The following is a 26,266-nucleotide window of genomic DNA, read 5'->3' as shown; positions in this document are numbered from 1 at the left end:
CATGCAATGCATTCTGTGCCCACTATATGCCACATGTGTGCTGGCATGACCATTGAACTGTTACAACAATCCTGGGACATAAATACCAGTATTTCATTTTTTACATAAGAGGAAGCTGAAGCTTAAGAAGTTCAAGAAGGTCCAAGTTTAAAGACATCACAAGGCACAGAACTAGGATTAGAAATCAAATTCAGTTCATCAATACATATTTACTCGGTGCTTACTAGATTTCAGGGCTAGAAGAGGCACTTAGAATAGAATATTAGAGATCCCCCCACATACAGCTCAAACCAAACCCATTTTCTTTTCACTTAAGGAGTGAGTCATTGTGAAATTGAAAAATCCCTGTATATTTTTTCCTTTAATAGCTTTGTTTTAAATAATTATTCATGCTGGGGCACCTGGGTGGCTCAGTCAGTTGAGCGTCCAACTTCGGCTCAAGTCATGATCTCACAGTTTGTGGGTTCGAGCCCCACATCAGGCTCTGTGCTGACAGCTTTCTTGGAGCCTGGAGGAGCCTGCTTCGGATTCTGTGTCTCCTCTCTCTTCCCCTCCCCCATTCACGCTTTGTTTCACTCTGTTTCTCAAAAATACATGAATGTAAAAAAAATTTTTTAAATAATTATTCATGCTTTGGTTAGATGTATTAAGTACTGCCCCCTCAACTCCAAAGCTGACTGCCAGGAAAACTGAACAAACCTCTAGTAGCAAATGTAAAAATAGAAGCAATTCTGTCCTACATGCATGATTTTGAACGTACTGCTGGATGGAGAAGACCACTTTGGAAAATACACTTCACGTGTTCTGAAAGATGAATTAAACCCTTTAGCATTCTATGAAGCTTCTAAAGGTCTATCAGATGTTAAGTGACAACAGTGAAATTTCAAAAAGAACAGGATAAGTCAGCACCAGAGCTGGTTTAACATTAATAATAAGTGATCTAATAAATAGGCCTATGTTTGCCCAGTCAGGCTTTGCTTATTATGTCAGTTGGAAAGCCGGAAGGAAACTGGTTTTAACTCCCATACAACCTGTATCAGGACAACATCACTTTATCAGAAATGGAGCTGATGTCAGCATAACATCGAGACAGTTCATATTTAAAACTGACCTTTCTTTTCTAATTGTTTTTGCAATTCAATCATAGTATAGAATTGAGGGCAAGCAACATTTACTGAGAGCTTTCTATGTACCAGACATGACATGAATCTTATTTAATTCTCACAGCCACCGTGCAAGATATTAACTTTGTCTTTTAGAGGAAGAAACAGAAGTTTTGAGAAGTGAAATAAGTTTTCTAAGGTCACACAGCTTTCAGAGAGGCAGAGCCAAAGCTCAAATTCAGATGTTATTTATCATCATGTTCCAGAGCACTAAAAAGCTATCAGTTTCTTACCTTGTAAAGAAAATTTTATAAAAATAATAATAATAATAATAATAATAATAATAATAGCAGAGAAAGCAGAGTAACATAGTGATTTGGATTATAAACTGATTTAGTACCTCAAAAGTAGTATAGGGTGATGCTGACCTATTAAAAATTCCTGGGAAGGTCACTGTGAAAGAGAATATATATAAAGTACCTTAAAGTTAAAATAATAGTCTTTTAATAACATTTAAAATTAACAAATAAATATAATACTGAATACTATCAACAGAGAATTAAGTTAAAAAAGAAAAAAAGGAAAAGGAAAAGTTCTATTCTAAAACAATGGTGTTTAAGAGACTGGACCAGTGTAGGCTGGCTTAAGGTAGCACTTCCCAGTTAACTCCATGAAAAACCAATCCCTATAAAAATATGGGAAGATAATGAGATAATATAAAGATACGGAAAGAAATGCCAGACTTAACACTAAGCCAGTCTTCTTTCCAGTTACAAATAGTACAACATAGTGCTTAAAAGTCTTCTGGAGTCAGTCTATCTGGGTTTGAGTCCTGGCTCTTCTACATACTAAGCCATGACAGTGACTTTGGGCATGTTATTGCACCAATCTGGACCTCAGTTTTCTCCTCTGTAAACAAAAGGAGGTAATTGCAGAAGACAGACTTGTTGTAAAGATTAATATATATGGGATTGTTAGAACAAAGCCTCAAAATACTAAGTACTCAATAAATGTTAAATTGTCAGTGGTAATATATCATTTCCCTGAGTCTTTACTAAGCTGCTGAAAATTGATGCTCATTATTAATCACTAAACGGGGAAGGGATATAGTATGCAGTTTCCTCTCAAAATTACATGATGGAACCCACTTTTTCGCAGCCCATCAAAAAGACTGGTTAATGTGGTTTTTTTTTTTAATTTTTTTTAATGGTTATTTATTTTTGAGAGAGAGAGAGAAAGTGAGCATGAGTAGGGGAGGGGCAAGACACAGAATCTGAAGCAGGTTCCAGGCTCCAAACTGTCAGCACAGAGCCTGATGCAGGGTCACATCCACAAACCAGGAGATCATGACCTGAGCCAAAGTGGGACGCTTAACTGACTGAGCCACCCAGACACCCTGGTTAATGTCTTTAAAACAAAAAACAAAAAACCATACTCTGAGAAATAATAGAGAATTCCATCACTTAAATAAAATGTTAAAAAAAAAAAAAAAAAAAAAAAAAAAACAAGAACAAAAACAAGATTGGTGCTTCCCAGTTGGTGAACACATCAAGGTGCTGGAAGGGTGACGTGTCCAGAATGGGCGTGGAAGTGCCATTTCCCCCATGCCCTGCCCTACCTGTCTCTTCCATTTGGCTGTCCTTAAAAATAAACTAGTAATACCTCCTTACAGATTCCAGCACATGGATTCAGTGCCCAGAACCTATACATGTAGTGGAATGAAATACCATTTTATTTTCCATTCCATAGCCTGCATTGGCTTCAATCTGTTAAATACTGCCCCCTAAACTCCAAAGTTAACTGCCAGGAAAACTGAATAAACCTTCAGTAGCAAATGTAAAAATATAAGCAATTGTGTTCTACATGTATGATTGTAAACATACTGCTGGATGGACTGATCATCAGATCATTCAATTATCCAAAATACTGTGTGTTATCTATTCAGTCATCATCCAGCCTGCAATCATCTAAATAAGAACAAAAAATGTTTCCCATCATCAAGATATGGCCATCTATGTAAGTCTCATATCCCCTGTATAGATTTAAAGTCAATATTCAGATGGTGTTCTTGCATTTGATGTTTACTGTGCCCATTTGTGAAATTTACAGTCATTGCTGGAAGTGCCAACCATGCCACCCTATCACTAAGAATTTTTCTAAGCAATATGTGTCAGGATCTTCAGAAATGCGTACAGCCTTTGATCAAACAAATCCATTTCCAAGAATCTATACTATGCAAATAAATAAAGAATACACAATAAAATTTTATGCAAATACACATATTGTAACATGGTTTAATATTCTAAAAAATTAGAAATACAGTTGACTCTTGGGGTGCCTTGGGTGGCTCAGCTGGTTGAGTGTCCAACTCTTGATTTTGGCTCAGGTCACGATCCCAGGGTCATGGGATCGAGCCCCATGTCAGGCTCCATGCTGAGTGTGGAGCTTAAGATTCTCTCTCCCTCTGCCCCTCTCCCCCACTTGCATGCTCGTTCTCTCTCTAAAAAAAAGAAAGAAAAGAAAAGAAATACAGCTGACCTTCAAACAAAGAAGAGGTTAGGGGCATCAACTCCCACACAGTCAAAATTCTGACCATAACTTTTAACACCCCAAAGACTTAACTGATAGCTATTGTTGAGCTGAAGCCTTACCAATAACATAAACAGGTGATTAAAACCTACTGGTAGGTATAAAAACAGGTGATAAAATACCTACTGGTATGTAGTATGTACTATATACTGTATCCTTAGAATCAGCAGGTTAGAGAAAAGAAAATGTTATTAAGAAAATCCTAAAAAAGATAAAATACATTTACAGTACTACATTGCATTTGTTGAAAAAAATCTGCATGGGCATGCCTGGGTGGCTCAGTTGGGTAAGTGTCGACTCCTGGTTTCGGCCCAGGTCAGGATGAACCCCACATTGGGCTCTGTGCTGACAGCATGGAGTCTGCTTGGGATTCTCTCTCTCCCTCTCTCTCTACCCACCACCCCGTCCCACCCCCCACCCTACCCCTACTAACATGTATATGAGCTTTCTCTCACTCTCAAAATAAATAGACAATTTTTTAATCTGCATATAAGTGGACCTGCGTAGCTCAAACTTGTTTTGTTCAAGGTCAACTATAGTCAGAAAGTCTAATTTTAGGGGAAGGGTTAAATACAGAGTGGTATATTCGTCATATTGTGCAATCATTACAAATGATGTTATGAAGGTTATGAATAATGCTATGTGAAAAAGCAGATTACTAGTTTAAGTTTACAGTATAAGCATAATTATTTACCTAAAACAAACAAACCAACAAAACACCAAATAATCAAAATTTAGAGAAAAACTCAATCTAAAAAGAAAGACACCAAAACACCAAGTGTGGTTGATTTGAGCCATGGGTAACCCTTCCTTCCTAACTTCCTACATTGTCCAAGTTTTCTTTACTGAGTATATCTTACTGTTAAAATATTTCTTGAAAACTCAAAAAAATAAAAGGTCCAATTGTTTTTTAAAGTTGAATTTTTCTCTCCAAAATTGTCATTAACTCCTACTTGCCACCACTTGCCTTTGAGCTAAAGTTCTAATATGACAAAAGAAACAATATGAGGCAAATCAGCCTAGTGGTTAAAAAGATTTTAAAAAATTGTGGCATGTGATTTCTTTTGAATATTATCTATTATTTTGTGAGAGGCAGAGATAGTTATACATCTAAAGAAATCATGTTTTCTGCTGGGAGAACTGTTCTTGGTTTGTATAGTGAAATCATACATACCAATTATTTCTTTTTTTAATTTATTTTCTTTCTTTTTTTAATTGAAGTATAATTAACATACAGTATTATACTAGCTTCAGATGTACAATACAATGATTCAACAATTCTATCTGTACATTACTCAGTGTTTATCAAGGTCAGTGCTCAAGAGCACACAAATATTCTTAGGGCTGCGCAAAAACACCATGCATCATGCTTCTAAGTATTCCTTGCCCCGAGGAAGTCTGAAAGCATATTTAAATATGCCAAAAATTGGGCGCCTGGGTAGCTCAGTCAGTTAAGCACCCGACTTCAGCTCGGGTCATGATCTCGTGGTTTGTGAGTTCCAGCCCCACATCGAGCTCTGTGCTGGCAGCTCAGAGCCTGGAGCCTGCTTCAGATTCTGCGTCTCCCTCTCTGACCCATCCCCTGCTTGTACTCTGTGTGTGTGTGTGTCTCTCTCTCTCAAACAGGAATAAACATTAAAAAAAAATTTTTTTTTAATATGCCAAAGATCAACATAAAACCTTTGGCTTCAAGAAAGGCATTTTGGGAGAGGTAAAATTTTGAGAGTATTATTTTGCAACTTTATAATTTGACACATTTTCTAATTTTAAAAATAGACATTTAATGTGTAGCATTTCAGGTTATACTTTTTAACTTAAATATGACTTAAATACTGCTGCAATAGTATTAAATTTTTAAGTCATGAAGAAGATCACTAATCATCCTTACTGCTAGTCCCTCCTTTTGGGACTCAGAATTTTTTACATACCCCATCAAGCTGGCATCAGGTTTTCCAAAGGACTGATGACCTATGATTTCTCACCCCAATTTGGACTCAGGATTATCTCTACCTACCCACCCCTTAGAGAGAAGTTTGTCCTGGTGAAAAGATCACGTGACCACCAATCGCTTCTGCCCTGCCATGCTCCTTACCAGGGCTAGGCCTTGCCAAAGAAGAAAACACCTCCATGCTAGGGTTCTTCATGACATGCTGAGCAAAGGCCACAGATTGCTAAACATTGCTAAGCAGACCTGAAAATAATGAAGTCATCCAGTTTTGTGCACAACCAGTATCTCAGTCTGTCAGCATAAATACATTTTCCCACAAAATCAATAAAAATTTTGAGACCAGCTAAGACTACCATGTTTTTCATCATTACCACAATCATCCAAACCTAAGCCCCTCCAATTTAATTCCTCTTTGTCGCTGCACTCTGATCTCATTTCTGGTGTGTACTCCCCCTCCTCGACTAGCGCACATGTCCAATAGCTATATTTCCTGATAACCCTTTAAATGTTCCACTGTAAACAAATACCCTAAACCTTGAACCAATTTGAATAACATTCCAGCAGTCTTTCTGTCTAAACTAAAATCTGAATGCAAGCTATTCTTTCTCCTGCTCAGCTAAGGTGAGGCATGGAGGTCATTCTTTATTCACCAATGCAGTTCTTTACCCTCATATAAAAGTAACTCTGTAGAGGTTTATGTCCTGTTCCTGCCTTTCTCTCCTTGTTTCTGTCATCGACTGACCTCTTGGTCACTCTCCCACGTTCACTAAAGACTTTGGAACAAAGTTCATAATCTTCCCAACCCTTGTCCTAGAACCATTCTGAGCAACTTACTTCCTCTGTAGCTGGCTCCTGTTAACACCCTAGCTTTACAGTTCCCTTATCTGTTCAACCCCCGTAACCTTCACTTTCTCTCTACTTCAGAAATCTGCTCCATAACCAGCTCTTGCAGTCAGTCATAACCAGCAACTGCTCCTCTTATTTAATCTGAAATTTAACTTAATCTTAAATTCCAATATCCAGTCTCGACACTTCATATCCCAGCTGCTTTCTGGTTTCAAAAGTTACCCCCTATTCAGCTTAGCCTCAATGGCCCATTGCTTTAAACCCTATCACTGCTGAAATCTCTGGCCTCCCTTTCTGCCACACTGGCCCATTAGACAGGGACTTGTTCAACTTGTCTGCTCACTCAGGTTGCTGAGCCCTGACATGGGGGGAGAAGATCACTCATACAACTATATACACCAGAGCCATGAAATATGTGTCATTACAATTCGTCTAAGTAATCCATTCCATTAGCCCTCTCATTTCCACCAATGGCCTTCTGAAAATGCTCCCTTCTCCTCAAACTCTCCCCTACAATCACTATTTTCTTACTCGATAAACTCAGCTAATGACTTTAACCTCCCCACACTTTACTGAGAAAATTAATCAAGTGTAAGGAGGCCCCAAATCCCTCACCTACCACCCAAACACTTTTCTTCCTCAACACCATCTCTCCTTCCGCTACTCCTATGTCAGTAGAAACTATACTCCTACTCCTACTCCAGCCCTATATCGTCCCTCCATTCCCGCTAATCCTGAGGATAACATTCAGTCTCACATACTTCCTTTTTCCTGTATCAACTTCTCCCTTTCTGCCAACTTCTGTGTAGTGCATAACCATGTTGAAGTCACTCTCATCTTGATACAGCATGCCCTCTACCTACTATCCTTCAAGTTTTTTTTAAAAGAATGTCTGCACTTACTGTCTCCACCTTCTCGCAACCTTTCACCCTTCATCATCAGCAATCTGGCATTTATCTCCACCACAGACGCTCCATCGATGCTCTTCTAAAGACCATCAATCAGCTCCTTGTTTGCTCAGTCCTTATGTCCGTTAACCTATTTGAGACATTTGACACTGCTGACCACTGTTCCTTAAGACTTCTCAGTTTTCATTTGACAACCGGAAACCTACTTTATGACCAGAACTGGGGATAAAATGAGAAACATGACAGAGTTAATCCCTCAAGGAGCTTAGAGTCAAGTGGGGAAACTTCTATGATAACTCGTACTCTTCTTTCAACCTTGCAGATCACTCCTTCCTTTCTCTACTCGGTGCTCAGAGACTGACATTCCCTCAGGACTCCTTCCTTTGCTCTTCTCACTTCCATCCTGGGATTACCATGTTCACACTGCCTACTCACTGATGACGACCAAATATATATCTCTAGTTTAGAATTCTATCTTGAATTGTGGGCTCACTCATTCTATGAAAAGATATTGGTACTTCAATATCTATATTGAGAGTACATAAGTTTTTAATTTTGATAAAGACAAATTTATCTACTTTTTGTGCTTCTGGTGTCATATTTAAGTGTTTTTTTAAGTTTCTTTATTTTGAGAAAGAGTGCACGTGCCTAAGCCAGGGAGGGGTGGAGAGAGAGGGAGAGAGAGATTCTCAAGCAGGCTCTACACTATCAGCACAGAGCCCGATGCCGGGCTCAGTTCCATGAACCATGAGATCACGACCTGAGCCGAAATCAGGAGTTGGATGCTTAACCCACTGAGCCACCCAGGCATCCCTGGTGTCATATTTAAGAAACTGTTGCCTAATATAAGATGAAGAATATTTACACTTACATTTTTTCTAAGAGTTTTATAGTTTTGGCTCTTACATTTAGGTCGTTAGTCCAATGAAACCACAATTCTTGAAAGTTAAGAATTTCACGTGCAAGATCTAAGGGTTTTTTTTAATTCTAAATTAAAAAAAAGTTTTTTTATGTTTTATTTTATATTTGAGAGAGACAGAGACAGAGCGCACGCAAGGGAGGGGCAGAGAGATGGAGACAGATTCTGAAGCAGGCTCCAGGCTCCAAGCTGTCAGCACCGAGCCCAACGTGGGGCTCAAACTCACAAGCAGTGAGATCATGACCTGAGCTGAAGTTGGATGCTTAACTAACTGAGCCACCCAGATGCCCCAGGTTTTTTTTTAAGTTCTAAAACCCTGACTTTCAGCACCACAGACCAAAGCAAGAAAACTTTCCTGGTAGAGTTTATACTGTAAACTACAGCATAGAGGAAGTAGGAGGTGCTGGCGTAAATGCAATTCTCCCACAACAATTGAGAGGACATAGTTGAAGGAGGAGTACGGAGAGAAAGGGGAGCTAGAAAATAGTTAAAAGTTTGGAATTTTTCCTATCCCATCTGCGACTATGTCTTGGGGCGAGAAAGGGTGAGAAAATGTTTCTGGGTAAGGACTCAGAAGATAACTGTCTTTCCCTTTTGCAAGTTATGGTCCAGGGAACTGTATGTCTTTTAGCAAAAACCTCGCACCTGCCACTATATTAATGTGGTAGGTCAGTAACAGCCAAGGACATGCTCATACTATATTCCTGAAAAGCTGCCTCAAAGACCCAAGCACACCAGCATGCTGTAGAAACCATTAAGAAGTTTGTTTGGGGCCACTGGGCCCAAAAGAGCCCGGAATTAGGGTGGGTCCAGCACACACAGACCTGATGACCAGAGGTCAGTAGTAGCAGGGACATCAGCTTCAGACACAGCACAGCAGGCAGTGCCAATCAAGACTAAGCCAGCCAAGGTACAGCTCAGCAATGGCCAAAGTCAGAAAATGGCACAAAGATGAGATGCCCCCTCCTCAATGCCAGGAAAAATTATAAAGCTTCTCTACCAGTAGCCCCAACCCAGAAGAAAAAAAGAAGAGCTATGTGGAAAACTGAATCCTTGTAGAATGAAGCACAAAAAATAAAAAGCTGAAAACACAAAAAGAGTAGATAAGAAACACAGAAGATAAAGTGAAGGAGGACAGAATGGGGTAGAGACAGTATTTGAAGAAGTACCAGTTGAAAATATTCTAGAACCTAAAGGGGCCCCTGGGTGGCTCGGTCAGTTAAGTGTCTGACTTTGGCTCAGGTCATGATCTCACGGTTCGGTTCTTGAGTTTGAGCCCTGCGTTGGGCTCTGTGCTGACAACTCAGAGCCTGGAGCCTGCTTCTGATTGTGTCTCCCTCTCTCTCTGCCCTTCCCCCACTTGTGCTCTGGCTCTCTCTCTCAAAAATAAACATTAAAAAAGAAAAAGAAAAAAGAAAAGAAAATGTTCTAGAACCTGAAAAGATTTGCATCTCCAGATTCAAAAATCGCAAAGACAAATATACAACAGAAGATATCAGTAAAGCCAATAAACTAGTCAAATGAAGAGACACGCTGTCTGGTAAGCTGCCTCCCTAATCTCTTGCCATTTCTTCTTCTGCCTCTCCCTCCCTCCCCAACAGACCTACACATACACACACTCTAGCCACAATGAACCAAGGTGCAGTTACCTAACGCATATCATTTTGATCAGGCTTTTTTGGTTTAAAAAGACATTTCGACCAGCTCTGTAAGTGGGGAGGATATTATTAAGAGACACATGGATTAGAAATAAAACTAAAATTGGAAAGCCATCCTTCTGACCAAGTCACATCACAGGTTTCTGGCCAGCATTTAGACTGGACATGGTTGGGTATCTGCCCAAAAGGCGGTCAGTCATCTGTAACCTGAGGAACAGGATGAAGGTCACAGGGTACCAAACGTGACCATCAGAAAGAGCTGAGCTAAGAACACAGATCACGAATAAGATCAATAGTACAGCTCCAGGTAATTCAGCAAAAAGCATGTTGGTCAATATGACAATTTGACTAACATGACAATTAAAAAAAAAATCAATCTGTACCAATGCTAATTTCTTAATTTTGATAAATGTATTCTGGCTATATAAGATGTTATCATTAGGGGAAAATGGGTGAAGGGAACTCTGCAGTATCTTTGCACCTCTTCTATATATCTAAAATTATTTCTAAAGAAAACTTATTTCAGAACAAATTATTATTAGCATAATCACTTCAAAATAAAAATAAAATTTAAGAAGTGGAAAAAATGAATATATCTAGTCATTGTTTTTTCAACTGTTAGTATCTTAAAATATATCCTGGAGTGCTTGTGCCTAGATACCGATTTTTAAGCATTCTTCTTTCCTATTTCAGAATTTTCAGGTCTTAATCTACTCTTTAAAATTCAAATTCAGGGGTGCCTGGATGGCTCAGTTGGTTAAGCGTCTGACTTCAGCTCAGGTCACGACCTCTCACGATTTGTGAGTTTGAGCCCCGCATCAGGCTCTGTGCTGACAGCTCAGAGCCTGGAGCCTGTTTCAGATTCTGTGTTTCCCTCTCTCTCAGCCCTTCCCCCCATTCACCTTGTCTCTTTCTCAAAAATAAACATTAAAAATTTTTTAAGTATATATATCTAAAAATAGTAATAATAAATAAAATAAAATAAAATTCAAATTCAGAGTCAGGCTGGGGGATTGGTGGGGGGCCAGGGGTAAAAACAGAAGAAAAAATAAATTAAAAATCAAATTCAGTTTTTGCCAGTTATTACTATTTTAACTAATAACTATAGAGACAAATTAGGAAGATTTAAGTGTTTCATCATGAGAACCAATATGAGAAAAAGTGACTTGGATTAGAAATGACATGAGTCTGCAGAAATAGGTTAGGAATAAATGTAACTATCCCTTGTTGTCCCATCTGTTATGTTTCTGAGTTCAGACAGCAGATCTTGGATCAGCGAGGAATGCCTGTAGTTGAAAACGCATAGTCATTGCAGACTGATGGGGCAGTCTTCCTATTATTTTCATAGGCACACTTTTAAATTTTTCTCTAAGAAAATGTTAAAATAAATGACAACCATAAGAGGTAAGGAACTGGACTTTCTCAAGGTTTTTGTTTTTTTTTTTTGCTTTTTTTTTTTGCTTTTTTTTTTTGCTTTTTTTTTTTGCTTTTTTTTTTTTCAATTTAATTTTTTTCTAGTTACTTTCAAGCCAAGTGTGATTATTTCTCTCATGTTTCCTTCACTTTTTTTGGTGTTTGTATTGCATAAGAAAAGAGGCATGGCAATATGAAATTACACAAGATAGTCAAAGTCTGTCATTCTTTAGAATACTTATTAAAATACACCAAACAATTGTTATTCAAAAATAATTCCATTTTATATCTGACCTAGAAAAAAACACATGAAGGTATGGATAAATACCTGCTTTCAAAAGAGCCTTTCAACACAACTTCCCTTGCTCTTGAAGTCCTGACACCTCTCCTGTCTCTGTATCAGCACTTTCGCACTGATACACTGCTACACGCTGATACTTCATTTTTTTTAGTTTTATTTATTTGCTTTGAGAGAGAGAGAGAGGGAGGAGCAGAGAGAGAAGGAGACAGAATCCCAAGCAGGCTTCATGCTGTCAGTGCAGAGCCCGATGACAGGCTTTGAATTCACAAACCGTGAGATCATGACCCGAGCTGAAGTCGGACGCTTTACCAACTGAGCCACTCAGGAGCACCAATACTTAATTTTTTTTTAAGTCTATTTATTTTTTTTTGAAAGAGAAAGAGAGCACAGGAGGGACAGAGAGAGAGGGAGAGACAGAATCCCAAGCAGGCTCCGCACTGTCAGCATAGAGCCCAACCTGGGTCTTGATCCCACAAACGGTGAAATCATGACTTGAGCCAAAATTGAGTCGAACGCTTAACAGACTGAGCTACCCAGTCACCCCAACACTTAATTTCTTTTTAAACAGCTGGCCAGAACTTCCACTGTGGGTGGCTGGTGATATCAATTTCTAGAATCTAGAAACCTTTGTGTTTCATTGGTTTTATGTGGCCCTCCAGGAATACAATGATAAAGATTCTGTCTCTGACAAGAAAATTGTGGAGGACAAATATATGTAAAGGGCATCTTTACATATCTGCCCCAAGTATCTTCAAAATAGTCTTATCCCAAACTGTGTTTCTGATAGTATGTCCTATAACATAGAGGCTCCAATGAAATGGTCACTTCCGCCCTTAGCACAACAAAAGAACTTCCAGTTTCAACATAAAGGCCAGATTAGCCCTCCTGTTGACTTAAGCCACTTGCCTGTGTGTTACACCATTGACAAAAATTGCTGGTGGCAGCTTAATTTGAAGAGCTCATGAAATCATCTGAGCATTTTATATTTCATTATATTTCCCATATTGTCCCCCAGAAGCTGAGGATGGGTTTCTGTTCTGTTCTCTTATCTGGCAACACAGTAAATATTGCCTTATAAGTGTCAATGGCAAAAAAAAAAAAAAAAAAAAAAATTGAGGCATAATCTTAAAACTATAATCATTATATAAAATCTCAAAGGGAACTAGACTCAGCAAATGTCTCAATGTAGAGAACATGAAACATAATGATAGTTTTCAAAGGGAACTAGAATCTGTAGATTTCTCAATGTAGAGACATGAAACCACAAGCATAATTCCCAGTATTATATTTAAGAATGTTTAACCCCTCTGAAACTGTGTTTAAGTTCTAAGGAAATATATTATCACAGTAAGAACACAGAGCGGGCGAGCTATTTTCTGAAGCAAATACAGCAAACACTGCTGGTTGCCAACTTCACAATTATTCCTCCTGCTCTTTCTTCCTTGCTGGCAGTGCCTATCTGTACCTTAGAAGTTCAAAGTGTCAGAAAGCCCTACTTCTGGCTTCCTTCACAGCAAGGGCATGGCATATAACCCATTCCTAGCTACTGAGGCCCACCTGAAAGAGCTGAAGCTGGCCGGCAGGCTTTTGGAAAAGATTTTCTTTTTCATGTTTATTTATTTTTGAGAGAGAGTGCATGAGCAGGAGAGGGGCAGAAAGAGAGAGAAGGACAGAGGATCCAAAGAGGGTTCTGTGCTGGCAGCAGAGAGCCGGATGCAGGACTTGAACTCATGAATCATGAGATTATAACCTGAGCCAGACGCTCAACTGACAGAGCCACCCAGGCACCCCTGGAAAAGATGGTTTTTTTTTTAATGTTTGTTTTGAGAGAGAGAGAGAGAGAGAGAGAGCGTGTGTGTGTGTGTGTGTGGAGGAAGGAGCAGAGAGAGAGGGAGACACAGAATTGTAAGCAGGCTCCAGTATCTGAGATGTCAGCACAGAGCCTGATGCGGGACTCAAACCCACCAACCGTGGGATCATGACCTGAGCTGAAGTCAGATGCTCAACTGACTGAGCCACCCAGGTGCCCCAAGATTTTCTGTTACCAACAAAGAAATATGTATGGGAGGAAACTGCTGTTCCTACATAGCATAGTGCTATGCTCTACATAGCACTTAGTTGTTAACTTGATGTGACCCCTGGAACTGATATAGCAAACTTACAACCATGAAGAAAGAGACCACCAACTTGCTGAATGTAACACAGAAAAGCTCTTGGTTCCCTGATAGAATCACTGAGCCCTATACCAATAACCTACGGGAATAGCCTTGCCCCCAGGCTTCTTGTTAGATTATAGTTATCTCATTTAGTTTGCAGCTTCAGTCTAAGGCACTTTTATTTGGATAATGTCCCAACTAATACAGCTAGCAAATATCTTGTTCACTTCAAGGCCAGGAAGTTAGGCCACTGCTACTTAGCTGACCCCAACCATTACCAGTGTCTCTTCCTAGATCCATACTGCCTCATTCATGTTTTTCTTTTCTACCTTTCAATAAGAGCAGACTCAGTGCCATTACACTCATAGCTATGCTTCACAATAAAGTCTCTTTCTTCCGTAACTCTTCCATGATAGTCAATGAGAAGGTACTTTTTGCTTCTCTGACCTGCTTTTCAGTTATGTCTGCTTTTTTTTTTTAATTTTTTTTTTCAACGTTTATTTATTTTTGGGACAGAGAGAGACAGAGCATGAACGGGGGAGGGGCAGAGAGAGAGGGAGACACAGAATCGGAAACAGGCTCCAGGCTCTGAGCCATCAGCCCAGAGCCTGACGCAGGGCTCGAACTCACGGACCGCGAGATCGTGATCTGGCTGAAGTCGGACGCTTAACCGACTGCGCCACCCAGGCGCCCCTTGTTATGTCTGCTTTTAACAGCATCACAGACATGTCTCAATTTTTAGTAAAAATTTTTACACTTTTTTCCTTACTATTCTAACTCCAATCCCATAGTAAGATCACAAGTGATCTAAAATTTCCAAAATGGAAATGCAAAACCTAGAATAAAGATTTGCTTTTATAATGGGTCATCTACATAGATCAATAAATAGAGCTGAGGGGTGAGGCACCCTTTTAACATACAAGGGAAACAAAAGATCTCAATTTAAAAACAAAGAAAAGACAGAGACATAATGAATTACGTACAGGTGAGTTCAGAATCCCTTCTTAGTACAGTTAATTTTTAAGAGACCTATTTGTTTCTTGCATACTATGCTTAAAGAGATAAAGTTCCTACAATGAGTTTTTATGTTTATCCACAACATGGAAAGAGCCCTTAAGCAAGAGTTGATAAAAACCTTTGTTGAATATTATTCACCTTAACCAAACTAGACAAGTAGATATAAGTGACATTTAATTTATTAGGAAAAAAGTTTTTTTAAGAGGAAAAAAGACTACAAACTCAGATCCTTTTCTTGGATTTTGTTTACTGTTTTTTGCTTACTAAAAAAACATGCTCACTAAAGGGGAAAAATGAAAATGACAAACTTTTCTGAAAATCAATTAGAAACACAAAAGCAAGTATCAGAAAAAATTTTCCTGAAAATTATAGCACAATGGCTTGAAAAACAATCCATGATGCACCCAAATTACCAATATTGGAAAAAAAAAAAAAAAACCAGAATTAGAGAATACTAATTTTCAACCAAATTGATGCTTAAGCCAGACTGTTATCATGATCAAACTGCTTTCACCCAGAGTGTATGCTACCCTATATTCTCAAATCATTGTCTCATTTACCTTCAGGCCTTTGCATTTGGTGTTCCCATAACACAAGGTTCTCTTCTCTCCTCACACTCAACTGGCTGATTAATGAAGTACTAATAAGCACTTGTGTAAAACCTCTTGAAACATAGGGCGCCTGGCTGGATCAGTCACTAGAGTATGCAACCCTTGATTTCACGGTCATGAGTTCAAGCCCCATGCTGGGCATAGAGCTTACTTTAAAATAAAATAAAAATAAAAATAAAAATAAAATAAAATAAAGTACAGTAAAGTAAAGTAAAATAAAATAAAATAGGAGTGCCTGGGTGGCTCAGTTGGTTAAGTGTCTGACTCCAGATTTCAGCTCAGGTCATGATCTCAGTTCATGAGCCCACATTGGGCTCTGCACTGACAGTGTGGAAACTGCTTGGGATTCTCTCTCTCCCTCTCTCTTTGCCCCTCCTACACATCCAGTGCACTCCCTACCCCTCAAAAAAATAAACATTTAAAAAATAAAATAAAATAAAATGTTGTCACAAAATAATCTTAAAAAAAACTATTAAAATTAGAAAGATAGTGACCTAATAAAAGAAACATCAAATTCTTTAGTTCCTTGTTTAGAAGCTCTTATTTAAACTTTTTTTTTAAGTTGTATTTATTTATTTTGAGAGAGAGAGACAGAGAGAGCAAGCAGGGGAGAGGCAGAGAGAGAGGGAGAGAGAGAGAATCCCAAGCAGGCTACTTACCACCAGCACAGAGCCCAATGCATGGCTTGAACTCACGAACTGTGAGATCATGACCTGAGCCGAATCAAGAGTCAGACGTTTAACTGAGCTACCCAGGCACCCCTAGAAACTCTTGTTTAAAAAATCAAATATTTGACTTTTCTACTTATGTCAAATGAGAAGTGAACAACTTCACAGGAAAACAAAATTCTGATGGCTATTAAATTCTTCCTAAGTTCAAAATCACTGCTCATACTTAGGAAGATAAAGTCATCCTGAGAGAAAAAAGTCTGAAAACAGATGTTCTATGTAATAGGTTATTCATGGTTGCACTGCTGTGACTTCAAGGTATTAGAAGCAACTTACATGCCCATCAATGAGAGACTAGCAAAAATAACTATGGCATGTACATACAACGAAATACTGGGCAGTAAAAGAAAAATAAGCAGCAATTAGGCAGTGAAATAAAATACATCTATTGGAAAAGAAGTAAAACTATCGCCCTTCGCAGATGAGCTTGTAAGTAGAAAATCCTAAGAAATCCACTAAAGTAACTAATCATAAGTAATAAGTGAGCTCAGTAAGGTGAAAGCATAAAAGATCAATATACAATAATCGGGGCACCTGGGTGGTTCAGTCAGTTATGTGTCCAACTCGTGGTTTCAGCTTAGGTCACAATCTCACAGTTGTTGAGATTGACCCCGGTGTTGGGCTCTGCACTGACAGTGCTGGAGATTCTCTCTCTCTCTCTCTCTCTCTCTCTCTCTCTCTCAAAATAAATAAATAAGCTTTAAAAATAAAAATATATAATAATCAATTATATTTCTATAACGTGAAGTGAACAACCTGAAAATGAAGAAAACAATTTGAGTTACAATAGCATCTAAAAGAATAAAAGGCTTAGTGATAAACTTAACAAAGGAAGTACAGAACTTCTACTCTGAAAAGACAAAACACTGCTGAGAGCAATTTTCAAAGACCTAAGCAAATGAAAAAACATCTTATGTTCATGAAGCCCAGATGGGATATTGTTAAAATGGTACAACTCCCAGGGCACCTGGGTGGCTCAGTCGGTTAAGCGTCCGACTTCGGCTCAGGTCATGATCTCACGGTCCGTGAGTTTGAGCCCCACGTCAGGCTCTGTGCTGACAGCTCAGAGCCTGGAGCCTGCTTCAGATTCTGTGTCTCCCTCTCTCTCTGACCCTCCCCCATTCATGCTCTGTCTCTCTCTGTCTCAAAAATAAATAAACATTAAAAAAAAATTTTTTTTTTAAATGGTACAACTCCCCAAACAGATCTACAGATTCAACACAATCTCAATCAAAATTCCAGCTGGAGTCTTGCAGAAACTGATCACTTGATCCTAAAATTCATATGAAAATTCAAGGCACCCAGAAAAATCAATCTTGAAAAAGAACAAAGTGAGAGGACTCACACTTCCCAATTTCAAAATTTACTACAAAGCTACAGTAATCAAGATAGTGTGGTACTAGTGTAAAAAAAAGACATATGGGCAAGCAAAAATGAACTGAAGAGTCCAGAAATAAATCCTCACATTTAGGTCAATTAATTTTTTTTTTTAATTTTTTTTTTCAACGTTTTTTATTTTTTATTTTTGGGACAGAGAGAGACAGAGCATGAACGGGGGAGGGGCAGAGAGAGAGGGAGACACAGAATCGGAAACAGGCTCCAGGCTCCGAGCCATCAGCCCAGAGCCCGACGCGGGGCTCGAACTCCCGGACCGCGAGATCGTGACCTGGCTGAAGTCGGACGTTTAACCGACTGCGCCACCCAGGCGCCCCAGGTCAATTAATTTTTGATAGAGTGTGTAGACAATTAAATGGGGGGAAGAAACAACCTTTTGAACAAATGGATATCCACCAACAGAAGAATGAAATTGGATTCCTTCCTCATTCCATGTACAAAAATCAACTCAAAGTCCATTTTGAGACCAAAATGGAAAAGAACTAAATGTAAAAAGACCTAATGTAAAAGCTAACACTATAAAACTCTTACAAGAAAACATAGGTGTAAATCTTCATGACCTCCAATTAGACAATGACTTCTTAGACATGACACCAAAAGCACAAGCAATAAAAGATAACATTTATAAATTGAACATCATCAAAGTTAAAAATGTTTGTGCTTCAAAGGACACCACCAAAGATGTGGAAAGGCAACAACAGAACAGTAGCAAACGCCTCCGAATCAGGCATCTTATAAAGGATTTGTATCTAGAATATATAAAGAACTGTTACAACTCAACAATAAAAAAGACAAATAATCCAGTTAAAAAATATGAAAAGGAGGAAGGCCTGGTGGCTGTCGGTTAAGTAACCAGGTCTACTCAGGTCATGACATGAGTTCAAGCCCCGCCTCGGGCTCTGCACTGACAGCTGTGAGCCTGTTGGGGATTCTCTCTCCCTCTCTGCCTCTTCCTGGCTCTCTCAGGCATGAGTGCTCCGCCTCACTCTCCCTCTCTGTCTCTCTCAAAACAAATAAACTTTAAAAAAAAAAAATAGGAAAAGGAAATGAACAGACATTTCTCCAAGAAAAGATATGCAAATGACCAATGAGCAGGTGAAAAGATGTTCAACATCATTACCCATCAAGGAATTGCAAATCAAAACCAAAATGAGCTACCACTTAACACCAGATAGTAACAAGTGTTGCAGACGATGCAGAGAAACTGAAACCCTAATATACAGCTAGTAAGAAAGAAAATGGTGCAGCTGCTGTGGAAAACAGCTTGGCAGTTTCTCAAGGTTAAGAAAGCTTTTTTTCCCCCAAAGGTTAACAGCAATTCCACTTCTAGGTATATACCCAAGAGTTCAGAAAAGCTATGTCCAAACAAAAACTTGTACAAGAATGTTCATAAGAGCATGATTCACAATAGCTAAAATGTCCATGATGAATGGATTTTAAAATGTGATACAGTAACACAATACATACTATTTAGCCATAAATATGAAATACTGATACATGCTACAACATAGATGAATCTTTAAAACACTGTCCTAAGTGAAAGAAGCCAATCACAGAGGGCCACATATTGTATCATTCTGTTTAAATGAAATGTCAAGAAGAGACAAAGAGAGACACGGTAGAAAGTATGCATTTTTTCAAATCATTTTTTTAAAGATTATGTTGTTCATTTATTTATATGCTATATCTTTCTAAATCCTAAAACTCTTCTTCTGAAATATTTTTAAAAGCACTTTCAAACACAAAAGCATGCAATGATCAAAGAGAAATAACCTGCAATTTTAAAACAGCTAAGGAAAACTCATAAATGTCAAAGGCAGAACATGGATTTGTCTTTGTTGAAGGTTATCAAGTGACCAAAATTCCCTTCAAGTTAAATTCTGGCCTCCTTTTGAAATGGAAATTACTAATAATAAAACTTTCATTTACAAAATAACTGTATATTTTATAAAGGCAATCATCAATGTAATATATGGAATTGTTCAATCACTATATCGTACACCTAAATCAAATAAAATACTGTATGTTAACTATACTGGAATTTTAAATAAAATAAAATAAGAAAAAATCATCAATGTAAAGCTGAAACTTACTAGGCTTTATATCACAGTAGTTTAAATGCAACAAATACTTAAACTATTTCTTGGACAGTAGCAATAGAATAACTTTGGAGTCGAATACACAGGTTTGATTCCCAGACTGCTATTTACCTGCAAGGTGACCATCAACAATGTATTTGGCCTCTCTGAGCCTCAGTTCCCCCTTCTGTTAAATCGGGAATTACAATACCTACTTTAGTTTAAAGAGAAATACTCCCAACTACTTACTAAATGGGGGAAAGGAAAGTAGTGTTTGGAAAATATCACTCTTTTACCTATACCATTTGAATTTTCTGTATGATTTGAATTTTTTTTACAACTTATAATTTTAAAACACAATGGAAAATTTAAAAATAAAAGCATCCACTTTATAGGGTACTTATGGAACCATTTTGTAAGATATTTATACATAGGAGGCTCTCAAACATAATTTCCTCACTACTTCCATAGCCTTTCCAACTTTTGAATTCAGGTGAATACAACTTGGAAGAAGTTAAACATTTATTTTTCAGAAGGCTATGGCTATCAAGAAAGAGATAAACAGGGTAATAAAACTAAGCTTTCAAACCACTTTCCTCAAAACATACCAAAGAATTTAATCTGAAGAGAAAAAAATGTCCACATATTTACTGATGTTAATCACTTTATTCTAAAATTTTAGGATTTGGGGTTTGGTTTTCATGGCAGTTTTTTGCAATGTAAAATGATAATACCATCAAGTGAAAAGGAAATTTGGTACCTTGATTTTTTTTTTTTTTTTTTTTTACCAACAAGACAAATTCAGGATTCAGTTCACAGAGTATTTTTCACTGAAAAACAACATACAAATATAAATAATGATACATTTATCTAGCAAATAAGATAAAGTATCAGCTGCATCTTCTTTTAGAGCACACTGAGATAAATGAATATAATCTAACGATCTAGGTTGTCGCTTTGTACTTTGTGGTATATTGTAAGAATTAAGGACATTCTTTTCCATATTCTAATAGATGCATAAAGTGAATGTCAGGAAGTTGTTTTGCAGATCAAAAAGGTGCCATTTTAAACCACCAAAGTACACTGGAGCCACTAAAGTTGGTACTGTGGCCTTTGTTTGGTAGCTTTTCAGAAGACTGAGTCATAGGACTTACATGTGTCTTACCTACCCATAGGAGCCTATAACTTTAGCATTGCTCATCACATATGTGTAAGTACAAAATTAACCCTCATGTAGCTTAAAGTTTACAAAGCCTATTCTGGACCACTTAACACATATATTACTGAGAACTTCCTGGAGTATTATTATTCCATTTCTATAGTGCCTTTTTGTTTTTAAAACTATTTCAAGAACATACTTTTGAAAAGGGGAAACACGGTCAGTAAATGTTACAAAGATACAATGATTCACATAACTTTTATCTTGACATTAATGAATGGCTGCCATGGAGCAAAATTAAAAACTTAGTTTTTTGACTAAGGCCAGTGGGTAAGGGATTCCCCAGCTCCCAGGCTTTTTCCTTTCCTGAAAGCCACCTCAAAAATCCTACTCCGAATGACATTAAGTCCTTCGCACTCCCCGCAGTCAGAGCCAAGCCCACAGCCCGGCTTTCAACCGCCGCTCCCGCGTCGCGGAGCCCAGCCCCGCAGGAACACCAGAGGGCAGGCCAGAGAGTGCAGGGCGGCCACCCGGCCCGAGGGAGTGCGGGCAGAAAGGAGGGACACCCGTGACTCACCAGGCCCAGCCCGCCGCCAGACCGCACGCCTTCACACACCCCACCCCCCCCGCGGCGCGGCCCAGCCTGTCAGCGCCCCCCAGAGGCAGACAGGCCCCTTCCCGGGGCAGGCCCCCTACCGGAACGTGCCCACTCCCCACGAAGGCCCGCTCCCCTGGACGCGGTGGGGGCGCGCACTGACCTGAGACACCGCCTCCCTGCAGATCCGGCAGCCGGTGGGTCCCTCGCCCCGCCCCCAGGCCGGCGCGAGCATGCGCACTGGGCCCGCCCGCGCGCCTGCGCGCCCCCGAGCGCCCCTGCAAGGCACGCGCCGCCGCCTGGGAGGCCGGGCGAGGCCGCAGCAGAGGCGGAGGCCCGGCTCCCTGGGCGGCGCGCACCTCCCGCCCCCCGCCCTGCCATTCACTAGCGACTTGGGCCCGTGGCCCCCAAAGTCCGTCCTCCCCGTTAGGCGGCGGGCGCCGGAGGGGAGGGGACAGCCCAGGGGGCAGGAAGCTGCAGCTTAAAAGGGCAGCCCGCGCCGGGCCCTTCCTCCCTCCCTTCGTCCCCGGGCCTCCGACAGCGCCTCTGCTCCGCGGCCTCCGCCCCGCCGCCATGTACCGCTGCCTGGGCGAAGCGCTGCTGCTGTCCCGCGCCGGGCCCGCCGCCCTGGGCTCCGCGGCGGCCGACTCGGCCGCGCTGCTGGGCCGGGCCCGCGGGCAGCCCGCCGCCGCCGCCGCCGCCGCAGCCCCGCAGCCGGGGCTCGCGCCGACCGCCCGGCGACACTACAGCGAGGCGGCGGCCGACCGCGAGGACGACCCCAACTTCTTCAAGATGGTGGAGGGCTTCTTCGACCGCGGCGCCAGCATCGTGGAGGACAAGCTGGTGGAGGACCTCAAGACCCGGGAGAGCGAGGAGCAGAAGCGGAACCGGGTGCGCGGCATCCTGCGGATCATCAAGCCCTGCAACCATGTGCTGAGCTTGTCCTTCCCCATCCGACGCGACGACGGCTCCTGGGAGGTCATCGAAGGCTACCGAGCCCAGCACAGCCAGCACCGCACGCCCTGCAAGGGAGGTGAGCGCCGGCCGAGCCCCTAGCTCCCTTCCCAGCCGCCCTGCCTGGCCGGGGATCTGGCCCCCTCCCACGCTCCCCCGCCCCCCGCAGCAGGCGTGTCAGTCTCGCGCGGGTGGTGGGTTTTCCTCCCGAAATCCGCCACGTAGTGGTCCTGTCTTCCTCCCCCGTGAGCCATCATCCCGGGTTCCTGCAAGTGTGAACACTGTATGCTGAATAGATGCTGCACCGCTCTCCTTTTGATCTTAGTGTAGGTGACACCCAGGGTGGATCCTGACGAAATGCACTTCTAGATATGGGAATGACCGGCCCATCAGATTGTGCTCTGCAAGTTTTTGTGAGCATCTATGACTCACCGAACGAAAACTATGAGATAGTTTTTCCAGCTCTTTTTTTCCCCACTCATTTTTACATCAGTGGCAAATGATACAGGAACTTACAAAGTGAATTGTCTTGTGGATTTGAAATCTAGACAGTTTTACTAGGCAAACGATTTTACTAATTACAGCATTGGCTTTTTAAGTTGTTTTTCTACCCTGACAGCCTCAGTTTTGCGCGCGCGCCCACACACACACACACACACACACACACACACACACACAAAGTAATACATGAGCAACGTAACATCTCCGACAAATAAACACCCGGGCGCCCTGACAGTAAATCTTAAAGGGTGTAGAATGCAGGACAGCCCGCCAGCCAATGGAATGAAATAGCCCTGGGGGTGTGGACTGGTCCTGGCTAGCACCAGATTTGAGCTTGGGTAAAAGATAAAGTACTGAAGGAAAGGAGTTGAACGGTTACAATTTGATAGTCACCAATTTATCCCGTAGTTTAAATTTTCGAATATGTGTAGATTTGGCCTCTGCAGTCAGATTGCTTCCTTTGGGCCAATAAAAACTTTCAAACATTTCTCCTCAGTACATCTTTAAAGATGTATAAATGTAACCTTAAAAAAAAAAAAGGTAAAGCCACTTCTTTTCTATTAAAAAAAAAAATGATGTTTAATAAAGGCCCCAAGGAGGTGAAGTCTTGCTTGAGGTTGCTTGGCTAATAACCACAGAGAGGATGTTGGGCTGGACCCTTTGTCTCCATAAGCCTGTCACAGTGTTCTATTACACTAGCTGACTTGTAATGATAATTTTTAGAAATCTCTCTACTAGAAGAATTTGAACTCTGCTGGCATTCCCAGCCTGGGAACAAAGGTTGCCTGAACTGTTTAATGATTTACTTGTTAAATTTGCATTGGCCCCACCCTCTTCTAGGACATACCTTTAGAGCTTAATTATCCTCTAGCTCTGTTTCCTCTTCTCAAACTAATGTTTGAACCACTTTGACCTCTAATTTCCCTTTGCAGCTCCAAAATTACATAAAAGGTACACAGTCAGTCTCCTACATCACCTTCCTTCTTCCTACCACTCCCTTATTCTCTAAACCAAGAATACAAGTTTAGACTCCCAAGAAAAGCAAACAAGGATGACGGAGGAAGAGAGGTTAGCAAATACTAAACTGCAATGTGTCTTTAAAATGGACATCTAGTTTATATTATTATCCTGCTGGCAGTATTTTCCAGTCCCTTAAAAGATACACAAATAAACCATTATGTAAATTTCCGGCAGGATCTAATTTAGTTTCCCTGAAGTTCTTTACATTCCTGTTCTTTTTATGCCAAGCCCTCTCCTATCTTTATAAATCACAACTCCACAAACCCACTAAAGCAGCTAAAATTTACCATAGTTTGTCAGTCCTTATCCTCTTGTTTCCATGGCAGTTTCGTACCAAATTATTGAACCTAGCAACAAATCACATCAGCCCTCTTGAGACACTGTTATTGTAGCACTTGCTTGCACTGGAAGTGTAAGATACAGTTCTCTCTTCAGTTTATCCCATTTACCAGAAGGCATATACTAAAAGCACTATTAACTCCCAGCATATAAACATGGAGAAACCTATTTGCAACTAATGATTAATAACAGGCATTGAAAGATAACAGGACGTGTAAGAAAATTGGCCACTATAAAGTGATAAATATTATCTTAAGGAATTTGAAAGACATCATGGAGATGAGATTGGGAGGATTATATAGACCTGAAAGCCCTTAAAAATATTTTAGTGTGCTAAATAGGTGATCATCAAAATTTGAACATGCTTTCCTTTCATAACACTCCAGGATCTTTCTCCCCATTGCCACCTTCATCTCATTGCAGAGAATACATATTCTAAGAGCACTTTATTTTTGGTAGTTTTTGTCTCCAATTAAACATGAAAGCTTTATTTTGTTTTGCTTTGCTTGTAAGAAAGTTGTTGACCTCCTTGGTTGTATTGTGGTCTTAGAAATACAGAATACATTAGGTGATTGAAATTTTTAAGGATGCTTCGAATAATCCCTGTGACTTCAGTAAATCTTTCCCTTTTAAGCATACTTTAACACACTCGCTCTCACCTCCTCAACTGCCTTCTCTACCATAGTTCTTCTCAAAAACAAACAAACAAAAACCCAAAAAAGCCTTGTCTGCTCCTCTTCATACTTTTCATAACCCTCAGTTTTCTGCATCTAATCTTTCCTGGACCTTCTACCTGAGTTTCCAGAAATAAAATTTTCAAGGTTGAAAGTAACAATCTAATTATAATCTGTGTAAGGGAAACAGGTGTTTTTCAGACCTGGGGTGGCTGATGTGTACTTTCTTCCAAGTAAATATTTAATAATACATTTTAGGTTTTTTGCTTCTTTTCCTGCAAAGCATATTTAACTGAAATCATCAGATTGGTACCTATTAAGGATTTGCAAAAGAGTATGCTCTAGGCTTTGAAGGGAAGTTTTAAGAGCAGTCTTAATATTGTCAGCAAAGATGAATAGTGTGGGAATTTCTGCTTTGAGAAGACTTTTTCAAAGTTTCTTACATGTTTGAAAACATTATCAGTGATTGTTCCTGTTATCTTTCTCAGAATAAATTCTGTATATTTTTGGCCATGCTTCTGCCCATGTACCTTTTTAGAAAGGAAGTTTATCATTTAAAAGTCAGTTTTGAGGGAGAAGTACAGATTGGTAACAGCAATTCATTGATATAGGAGCAATTTAACTTTCTCTCCCAACTTGTCCTCCCCCACCTCTTTTCGTCATATTAAAACTATTAAGCCAAAATTCTGTTACTGATTCTTCCTTCTATCATAGAACTTTCTAAAGTTATCATTATTGAAATGAAGTTGATTGACTGTAAATGGAATGCCCTGATATACTGACCCTGAATCTTTTGTTTAACTGTAAATATCAGTATAAAAAAAAAAAAGTATAAACTGTGTTAACCCATTGACTTGTTTTTTAAGAGCCAAAATGCAAAAAAAAAAAGAAAAAGAAAAAGAAAACAGTGGGAGGTAGACAGGCTTTGTTCTTGTCTCTGGGGGACAGGATGCAGGGGTGGAGGGCAAGGGAGGCAACAGGATTGGAGTCTGTGTAGTATTAGTCCACTCGTCCTCTGGAATATAATTGTCTGATGATGATGGTACTTTGTGGCAACACTACAGAAAGTACTTTTACTGTTTTAAAAGGGCACATCCTCTGTCTTCACTGAAAAAAAAAAAAAAGTTTCTGACTTATTTCTGCTGGGTCAAATTGACAACCATCAAAACTTGGGTAACTTTGTTTTTTTGTTTTTATTTTTTTACAGTTTTTTTTAATGTACATTTATTTTTGAGAGCAAGAGACAGAGTGCTCTGGAAGAACAGAGCCCAGTGTGGGGCTCAGACCTTCAAACCATGAGATCATGACCTGAGCCTAGGTTGGATGCTTAACCTACTGAGCCACCCAGGCACCC

The 26,266-nt window shown here is 40.0% G+C and overlaps 2 protein-coding genes across 3 annotated transcripts in view; one reads left to right on the top strand and one right to left on the bottom strand.

Moving 5' to 3' along the window:
* Nucleotides 1-21,671, bottom strand: part of SHLD2 (shieldin complex subunit 2) — an 83,098-nt gene extending 61,427 nt beyond the window's left edge. The window contains exons 1-2 of one of the 2 annotated variants that reach the window (XM_043596786.1): nucleotides 21,588-21,654; nucleotides 7,389-7,524 (exon numbers count right to left, since the gene is read on the bottom strand). The gene's annotated coding sequence lies outside the window, so the exon portion shown is untranslated. Of the gene's footprint in view, nucleotides 1-7,388; nucleotides 7,525-21,587 lie in introns of both variants that reach the window. The other variant, XM_043596787.1, reaches the window with a different exon arrangement.
* A 41-nt stretch (nucleotides 21,672-21,712) lies between these two features.
* The window catches only part of GLUD1 (glutamate dehydrogenase 1), a 38,047-nt gene continuing 33,493 nt past the window's right edge, over nucleotides 21,713-26,266 (top strand). Inside the window, exon 1 of the mRNA XM_043596789.1 lies at nucleotides 21,713-22,457. Coding sequence (XP_043452724.1) covers nucleotides 21,998-22,457 — 460 coding nt within the window. The 5' untranslated portion in view covers nucleotides 21,713-21,997. The remainder of the gene's footprint in view (nucleotides 22,458-26,266) is intronic.

Source organism: Prionailurus bengalensis, chromosome D2 (genome assembly GCF_016509475.1).
Source record: "Prionailurus bengalensis isolate Pbe53 chromosome D2, Fcat_Pben_1.1_paternal_pri, whole genome shotgun sequence".
Lineage (NCBI taxonomy): Eukaryota > Metazoa > Chordata > Mammalia > Carnivora > Felidae > Prionailurus > Prionailurus bengalensis.
The sequence above is the reverse complement of the archived record's forward strand: the minus strand, read 5'-3'. Positions and strand labels throughout refer to the sequence as shown.